The sequence below is a fragment of the Oncorhynchus masou genome, chromosome 14, assembly GCF_036934945.1.
Source record: "Oncorhynchus masou masou isolate Uvic2021 chromosome 14, UVic_Omas_1.1, whole genome shotgun sequence".
NCBI lineage: Eukaryota > Metazoa > Chordata > Actinopteri > Salmoniformes > Salmonidae > Oncorhynchus > Oncorhynchus masou.
The window spans coordinates 13,416,944-13,426,215 of NC_088225.1; the positions used below are offsets into that span (position 1 = coordinate 13,416,944).

At 47.0% G+C, this 9,272-nt stretch overlaps 1 protein-coding gene across 5 annotated transcripts in view; it reads left to right on the forward strand.

The window, feature by feature from the left end:
• Positions 1–7,153, forward strand: part of LOC135554291 (serine/threonine-protein kinase N1-like) — a 42,544-nt gene extending 35,391 nt beyond the window's left edge. For all 5 annotated transcript variants that reach the window (XM_064986507.1, XM_064986504.1, XM_064986505.1 and 2 more), the window contains 10 exons: positions 33–118; positions 447–519; positions 618–709; positions 2,181–2,357; positions 2,655–2,717; positions 2,831–2,907; positions 3,172–3,314; positions 5,197–5,304; positions 5,557–5,637; positions 5,872–7,153. In XM_064986507.1, the coding sequence (XP_064842579.1) occupies positions 33–118; positions 447–519; positions 618–709; positions 2,181–2,357; positions 2,655–2,717; positions 2,831–2,907; positions 3,172–3,314; positions 5,197–5,304; positions 5,557–5,637; positions 5,872–6,075 (1,104 nt within the window). In that variant the 3' untranslated portion in view covers positions 6,076–7,153. The remainder of the gene's footprint in view (positions 1–32; positions 119–446; positions 520–617; positions 710–2,180; positions 2,358–2,654; positions 2,718–2,830; positions 2,908–3,171; positions 3,315–5,196; positions 5,305–5,556; positions 5,638–5,871) is intronic.
• The last annotated feature ends 2,119 nt before the right edge of the window (positions 7,154–9,272 follow it).

Below are 9,272 nucleotides of genomic sequence, written 5' to 3' on the forward strand. Positions count from 1 at the left end.
TATCTCTGTCTCTCTTTTTCTCTTACACTCAGGAACAGCCTGTGATCGAGCCCTTGTCCCCTCCGGACCTCGCCCAAGGGCGGCCAACCAGAACCCTATCCACGAGTTCCTTGCGCAGGTACAGCACCATGCAGAGTTGGCCCAGTGTGTCCTCACACTCACACCTGAGTACATCCTCTCACAATATGGCCCCCACAGCATGATGCTGGAGAAACACGCCCACTCACAATATGGCCACATGACCTGACCTCCCCCATAACACGTTACTGTAGCCACAGAGACATATATCACAGCCACATGCTCTCTATAGAAGTGCTAGGCAGACACAAAACACCAGATAATACTGCATTCTGTTACTTCAGCTAGCAGATGACCCTCAGCATGGTAAAGTAAAGGCTATTTCAGTGATTGTGATGATGATTATTTTCTTTGTGTCCTGGTATTAGACAGAGCAAAGGCCCTCTGTGTCTGCAGGACTTCAAGCTGATTGCTGTGTTGGGCAGGGGACACTTTGGCAAAGTATGTGTCCTCACATTTGAAATATCCTCCCTTTGTTTGGAAGTTCTCCATCCAGAGGATTCGGGTCAAGATTCACATGAACCACTGGTGTTTTCCAGGTGTTGTTGTCGGAGTACAAGAGGACAGGCAGTGTGTTCGCTATCAAAGCCCTGAAGAAGGGAGACATTGTGGCGCGGGACGAAGTGGACAGGTATGGATCTACACTAGAATGCAACACAGGCCAAGACAGAACACAGGCCAACTATATCATGCCTCTGTCTGACAATATATACGACCTCCATCATGGTGAAATGACTTGTCTAGTTTTATATACAGTGTGCCACAAAATTGTCAACACAAAACTGATCAGCAACAAACCATGGCGAAAATGTACAAGTTAACTGTGTGTTTACATACTGTACTTGACATTAGACAGTTCTCTCTTTCCTTTTGTCTTCTATCATTCTCTCCTCTCCCTCTCTCCCTCTACTCTCTCCTCTCTCCTCTCACCCTCTCCTCTCTCTCTCTCTCTCTCTCTCTCTCTCTCTCTCTCTCTCTCTCCCTCCCTCTCCTCTCTCCCTCTCCTCTCTCCTTTCTCTTCTCTCCTCTCACCCTCTCCTCTCTCTCTCTCTCTCTCACCCTCTCCTCTCTCACCCTCTCATCTCTCTCTCCCTCTCCTCTCTCTCTCTCTCTCTCTCTCTCTCTCTCTCTCTCTCCCCTCCCTCTCTCCCTCTCCTCTCTCTCCTCTCTCTCTCTCTCTCTCTCTCTCTCTCTCTCTCCCTCCCTCTCCCTCTCCTCCCTCTCTCCCTCTCCTCCCTCTCTCCCTCTCCTCTCTCTCTCCCTCTCCTCTCTCCCTCTCCTCTCTCTCTCTCCTCTCCTCTCTCTGTCCCTCTCCTCTCACCCTCTCCTCTCTCCCTCTCTCTCTCTCTCTCTCTCACTCCCTCTCCTCTCACCCTCTCCTCTCACCCTCTCCTCTCTCCCTCTCCTCTCTCTCCCTCTCCTCTCTCCCTCTCCTCTCACCCTCTCCTCTCTCCCTCTCTCTCTCTCTCTCTCTCTCTCTCTCTCTCTCTCTCTCTCTCACCTTCTCCTCTCTCCCTCCCTCTCCCTCTCCTCTCTCCCTCTCCATCTCACCCTCTCCCTCTCCTCTCTCCCTCTCCTCTCACCCTCTCCTCTCTCTCCCTCTCTCCCTCTCTCTCTCTCTCTCTCTCCCTCTCCTCTCTCCCTCTCCTCTCTCCCTCTCCTCTCTCCCTCTCTCCCTCTCCTCTCTCTCTCCCTCTCCTCTCACCCTCTCCTCTCTCCCTCTCCTCTCTCCCTCTCCTCTCTCACCCTCTCCTCTCTCCCTCTCTCTCTCTCTCTCTCTCTCTCACCCTCTCCTTTCTCTCTCTCCCTCCCTCCCTCCCTCCCTCTCCCTCTCCTCTCTCCCTCTCTCTCTCCCTCTCCTCTCACCCTCTCCTCTCACCCTCTCCTCTCTCCCTCTCCTCGCTCCCTCTCCTCTCTCTCCTCTCTCTCTCCCTCTCCTCTCACCCTCTCCTCTCTCTCTCTCTCTCTCTCTCTCTCTCTCTCTCACCCTCTCCTCTCTCTCTCCCTCTCTCCCTCTCTCCCTCTCCTTTCTCCTCTCTCCCTCTCCCTCTCCCTCTCCTCTCTCCCTCTCCTCTCTCCCTCTCCTCTCTCTCTCTCCTCAGTCTGATGTGTGAGAAGCGTATTTTTGAGACGGTGAACAGCTCCCACCATCCCTTCCTGGTCAACCTGTTTGCATGTTTCCAGACCCCAGAACACGTGTGCTTCGTCATGGAGTACACGGCTGGGGGTGACCTCATGATGCACATCCACGCAGACGTCTTTACAGAGCCCCGAGCCGTGTGGGTACCGCTGTGTTTTCTGTGTTCTACTGAATGTGTAACGGAACATGGGGGAGGAGCAGGCATGCTTTGAGATATGTATATTTGTGTTCATATGGTTGTACACTGTATGCGTACTCATATCCATCCACGGTCTGCTGTTACTGTCGTGTGTGTGTGTGTGTGTGTGTGTGTGTGTGTGTGTGTGTGTGTGTGTGTGTGTGTGTGTGTGTGTGTGTGTGTGTGTGTGTGTGTGTGTGTGTGTGTGTGTGTGTGTGTGTGTGTGTGCGTCTGTCTGTCTGTCTGTCTGTCCTGCAGGTTCTACGCAGCCTGTGTGGTTTTGGGCCTGCAGTTTCTTCATGACCATAAGATTGTGTACCGGTGAGTACTCTGGGTAGACATGAAACATAGAACACGTGACCCTCTCATCTTCCTATCCCTTCATCCTCAGAGTACCCATCAATTTTGAATTAGTCTTCATCCCTCCTCCTCAGGGACCTTAAACTCGATAACTTGTTGCTGGATACACAGGGCTATGTGAAGATCGCAGACTTCGGGCTCTGCAAAGAGGGTATGTTCTCTATAACTGATTCATCATGTCTCCAGAGCTCTGTAAGGATGCAAGGTCAAAGCGGTTGTAGCTTGAAGTACTTTTCAGGATTTTTTTATTGAGGCCTCTAATGTGCAAAGTAGAAATAAAAATAATGGGCTCATGTTTTTCTATATTTGTGACTCAGTTTGTGTCTCTCTCGCTCTCCTTCCTCTCTCCGTTTTTCTCTCACTGCTTCTCTTTTCTTCCCTTCGTCTCATTCCTGATCTCTCTCTACTTCCCCAGGTATGGGCTATGGGGACAGGACCAGTACGTTCTGTGGTACTCCTGAGTTCCTGGCTCCAGAGGTTCTGACAGACACCTCCTACACCAGGGCAGTGGACTGGTGGGGCCTGGGTGTACTGGTGTATGAGATGCTGGTGGGAGAGGTAAGAGACTTGACTCTAAAAACCTCTTCAGAGAATTATATAAATATGACTCCATACATATCTAGCCTTATTATTTAGATTTTGCCACCAAAGCCCCATATACTACCCACCATTGCGACCTGTGCGCTCTAGTTGGCTGGCCCTCGCTTCATACTCGTCGCCAAACCCACTGGCTCCATGTCATCTACAAGACCCTGCTAGGTAAAGTCCCCCCTTATCTCAGCTCGCTGGTCACCATAGCATCTCCCACCTGTAGCACACGCTCCAGCAGGTATATCTCTCTAGTCACCCCCAAAACCAATTCTTTCTTTGGCCGCCTCTCCTTCCAGTTCTCTGCTGCCAATGACTGGAACGAACTACAAAAATCTCTGAAACTGGAAACTCTTACCTCCCTCACTAGCTTTAAGCACCAACTGTCAGAGCAGCTCACAGATTACTGCACCTGTACATAGCCCACCTATAATTTAGCCCAAACAACTACCTCTTTCCCTACTGTATGTAATTTATTTATTTATTTTGCTCCTTTGCACCCCATTATTTTTATTTCTACTTTGCACATTCTTCCATTGCAAATCTACCATCACAGTGTTTTACTTGCTATATTGTATTTACTTTGCCACCATGGCCTTTTTTTGCCTTCCTTATCTCACCTCATTTGCTCACATCGGAAATACTTGTTTATACTGTATTATTGACTGTAAGTTTGTTTTACTCCATGTGTAACTCTGTGTCGTTGTATGTGTCGAACTGCTTTGCTTTATCTTGGCCAGGTCGCAATTGTAAATGAGAACTTGTTCTCAACTTGCCTACCTGGTTAAATAAAGGTGAAATAAATAAATAAAAGATATGCTCTGGAACTTTGGCGACTACTAAAGTATTTTTTAAACCTCCCGCTTTGGGCTGGATGTGTCAATGTGTAGTTCATTCATCATTAATTAGGAGAATTACTGTCTTACCTCAATTAGACACGAAGCTGTGCTGCACCATTTTCCATCAAGTGGTCCAGCCCCCTATAGCAATTCGAGTTCAACCAATGAGCTTCAGCCCCTCGCCATATGAGTGACAGCTAGCAAGATGCACCGATAGCAGAGCGAGAGAGAGGAGATGTCAGGGGCCCACTTTCAGAACTACTGGCTAAAAAGTACACAAAAGTACCGGAGAATCCCTTTAATGAGTTAAGCCCTCACCTTTAAAGTAATTTATACTTTAAGCCAGTAATATATATATATTAAGCCAGTAATATATACTTTAAGCCGTTATGGTAATACAGCACTTTAGTCTATATTACATAAAGTAATGTGTGTTTGAGCCATATGTTACATAAATTAATATAGTGTAACAACTCACTAGGCGTGGCTGGTTGGCTGGCAATGATGAGTAATAATGACAGAAGTCCAACACACAGAGGCACAACTTAAGCCAAGGCAGCATATTTATTCAAGATATAAGGGTCACAAAGATAGTTCTCAAACCGTAACTGAAAACACTCTCCCACACAGGGCTTAACTGAACTTAAAGTTACACTGAACTTAAAACTAGCTGGGCTGCTTACCAGCCTCACAATGTCCATGTGCTTCAAACAAATGTCTATAGAGCTCAGCCTTCGACATCCAGCCAGGAGCTTTTCCCAAATGTCTGTAATGCTCGGCCTGCAGCATTCAGCCAGTAGCTCCTCTTCTCATGCTGAACTGAACTTGCACCTTATATGCCCCAGGTGGCTTCAGGCTTCAGGTGTGGGGCTTGGCACTGCATCCTAAAAATGCTGGTTGTGGAGTGTGGCTTACACGCCAAACAGTGGCATTCCCCGGCCACATCACCAGGGCGCCATAATAGGTTAAATGAGTGGCTGCGAGCGTGACAGTTTGGTCTATGTGTGTGTCAGTCTCCATTCCCAGGTGATGATGAAGAGGAGGTGTTTGACAGCATAGTGAATGACGAGGTGCGCTACCCGCGCTTCCTCTCCACAGAGGCCATCGGCATCATGAGACGGGTAAGCTCCTCCCCCAACATTCACATCCCACCAATCACCAGTGGAGCAAGAGAGAATCACATTGATTGACATGGTCAGTTTGGTCACTGTAAAGGTGGAGCCATTTTGCTTCTAGTTTTCAGTCAGTGGGTTTTCTGTGAAAGTGTTTCTGGTGTTTTTTCAGTTGTTTGCCATCTGTGTGTGTTGCTAGCTGGTGTTTGGTCTGTGAGTTGTTATGTCTGGGTTGAGGTGTTTGTTGTTTTCTGTTGCCAGTTGTTGAGGAGGAACCCGGATCGGCGCCTCGGTTCTGGTGAGAAAGATGCAGATGATGTCAAGAAACAGCCTTTTTTTAGGGTGAGTCTCTCTCTTTCTCTCCCTCAGACACAGACACACGTCATTAGTCAACATTCCTTATAAACCACTGATTAAACTCTTGCTATGTAATCAGTGAGCCTGTTAAATAGTTCCAGCATCTGCTCCAACTCTATGTGGTACTGTAACGTCATGGGTTGCTGTTTTCAGTTGCATAGATTATTTAATTCACCTGGATTCTATGAACCAATCCGGTCTCTCTGTTCGCCCTCTCAGGGTGTGGACTGGGAAGCGCTGCTGCAGAGGCGGCTCCCGCCCCCGTTCGTCCCCAACATCAGGGGGAGGGAGGACGTCAGCAACTTTGACGAGGAGTTCACCGCCGAGACCCCCGCCCTCACGCCGCCCCGCGAACGCCGCACCCTCTCCCGCAAGGACCAGGACTGCTTCAAAGACTTTGACTACGTCTCTGACCTCTGCTAAGGGTCAAGGTCAGACTCTCCCTTTAGACTGTAAGAGGAGCTGACGTGGGACTCTCCACTGCGAGAGGGATGTTACCAGGAGAGGCTTACTGCTGTTCTGTCTGAACTGTGAAGAGGCAGAAGAAAGTTACTGGAGGATGTGAATGCTGCTGCGGAGATACATTGTCATCTACATCTACTGACCTCTTATGGATTTCTGGAGGGCCTTTTATAGGATGATACATGAAGATAATCCGGGTGATGTAACGCTCAGTGGATGAGTGCTGGGGCACAGTGTCTGTGCAGCATAGCAACATTGGAACTGAGTGAAGTTTATTTCCATATAGAAAGTAATGGAGCCCACTTAAAAGATTAAATGGATATTCTCTGTAGAAGACAATACAGTTCAAATGGACCTCTCTCTATTGCCTCTCTGCCTGCTATCTTTCCTCTCCCTTTATCGTTTGAGGCTGCTTACTGTTTCTGTTTGTAAATTCTGATCCTGCCTCAGTCTGTTCCCATTGCTGTCATCTGGAGTCCTGCACCTCTCATAAATCACCACATGGGGGAGCCATAGAAAAGGTAAAAAGTGTTCCAGAGAAATTGAGATGACCAAGGGGTGCAGATTCAGTGTTTGACGAATGCCAAGGGATGCTAGTGAGGATGATGAGGGTGGAAGGATGAGGGTTGAGGTGTTTTTCTGTGTTTGGGCTGGGTCCTCACCATGTCATGTTACCCCTCGTCTTCAAAAGGGATACTCCTCTCCTCTCCCCGCTCTGTACGAGTTTTATCCTCAATCATTTACAATTAGTTTTCAAATAGTTTTCTGTGATTTTAGTTTATTTTTGGTGTTTGATTTGTCAATCATGCCGATTATTATGTTTGGAATTGTGACTTAGTAAAAATGTGAACCCAATGGACTGACTCACAGCTTTGTGACTTTTCAGCCCAATTACCATTCAGCCCGCTACATTAGCAGGAATTCTTTGAACTTTTCAATATTGTGATATAAATGCTACAATATGAGTACAGTAGTGTATGTTGTCTATGGATTGTCTCACACAATCCAAACTACTAAAACTAAAGTTGTTTGTCATCCAGGATTGTCTGAACTCCTTTTAAAGCAATGTTACGTTCATTATGTTGAGTAATAGAGCAGAGTGTGCTGCACATCACCAGACACCGTTAGCAGTAGCGGGTACACCATGAAGACACACAGTCCTAATGGGCCAAACAGGTCTACAGCAGGGCCTTTTCTTTTCCGTGTGTGTGTGTGTGTGTGTGTGTGTGTGTGTGTGTGTGCGTGTGTGTGTGTGTGTGTGTTCTCTCCAGGTCAGAAACACACTGGAATTTGGAGTCTCTCTGCTGTAGATTCACATAAACAATGAATGATTAGGCCTAAGGTCAACGTAATGCAATATAATAAAATGGATGAGAATGAAACAGTCAGCAGAGCAGGGCCTAAGGCAATGCTAGAGGCGTCACGACAGACCCGGGTTCGTTCCCAGGCTGTGTCACAATTGGCCGTGATCGGGAGTACCATTGGGCGATGCACAATTGGCCCAGAGTCGTCCAGGTTCGGGGAGGGTTGGGCTTTACTTGGCTCATCGCACTTTAGAAACACTCTAGCACCCTGAGGAGAACAGAGCTGAGTCTGATACTGTACAGCAGGAGAGGATTGTTATTATTCAATGTGCTAATGACAATACTGTGCCCTGGAGAAGAGGAACAGGAGAATGAAAGACAGAGAGGCAATAATGTGTCAGATTATCATTTTAATCCAGGTAAGGGAAAAAATAGAGACCGGGAACATCATTGTAGATTTTTTTTTTAAAGGGAGAAAAGATGTGGAGGGGGTGGGGTTAGATGAGAGATGAACGTGTTGATGGTGTGTGTGTGGAGAGGGGGCACTCAAGCAGTGGGAGTGAGGGGGTCAGGGTGTTCCTGGAACACACTTCCCTCCACCCTCGTTCTGTCCTTCTTTCCCTCACTCCTTCCTTGCCTCCCATCTTCACTGGAGCCTAGTTTAAAAGGAGACTGCGGTTTCATTTTATCCTGCACTTTTCTGGTCAAAGCCAATATAAGAAACCATTACCAGGAAAAGACGGGAGTCTCCCATGCTCTCTCTCTCTTTCTCTCTCTGTAGGACACACTGTAGCAGTCTAGGACGCCATGGGCGGTGAAGACCAACATAGCCTTAAAAGGAACAGAGACCAACAATAACTGCATTATTGTCATTGTTAGAACCAGGTTGGATGTTTGAATGTGGAAAAATATGTGAATGTCACCGATCCAGAAAATATGCTTAGCGCAATGACAAACAGGTGTAGCTAAAGAGCATCAGGTTGCTACACATCAATGTCACCAACTTGGCCTGCTGAAGGCTCTACGGCTCAAATGCCCCCTGCTGCATGTTCTTCAGTCTGTTTATCCAGTCTGCCCGTCCAATGTACTCTGATCTCTTTACTTAAGTAACCAGGACAGATAAGTGGTTGTTGGAGCAATAGTGGGCCTTTCAGTAGCAACGGGGCGTAGAGAGACTAATGCATGCAATTATAGATATCTTCCCTGGCTTGGTCTGCCTCAGAGCACCACTCACATTAACCATCCGCATTTCCACTTGGCTCTTTCCTGGTTGTCTCAACATCTTTGCGCTGTGTTCATTAGTGGTGAAGCAAACCTTTTTAAATGTCTTGCAGTACCTCAGTACCTCTTGACCGAAACATCCGTCGTCACTCAAAACATTTAGGACCATTTAATGAACAAATATTAGCTTTTAGCGGAGCATTCTGATTTGGGATTGGACCATCTGGCCTGTAACTGTTCACTTTTCAGAAACCACCCACTCACAAAATTACACTTTTAGGTAGTGTTTTGGGCCAATAGCTTCAATCCGCAATGTAGAAGTAGACCTACACAGTAAATCAAGGAGAGATGAAATGTAGAATTACATTTTACTCTACTGAAGTTATCGTAACCCTCAACAGAGTGATACGTTCCCTGGAGTTAGTGCCCATAACCAGTTAATTGAGACTGTATATTTTGAACTCCTTTAAGAGTAACCAGAGACAGGGAGTTAAAACTATGGAGTATCTACAGATGTCATATTTCTCAGCATGCTCTTTGCAGGTCGATTTTTTTATTTATTTTTTACAAATGTTTTGTTTCAATATGTGTTTTCGCGTGTACATTGATTGTTTCTGATCTAATGCTACTCAA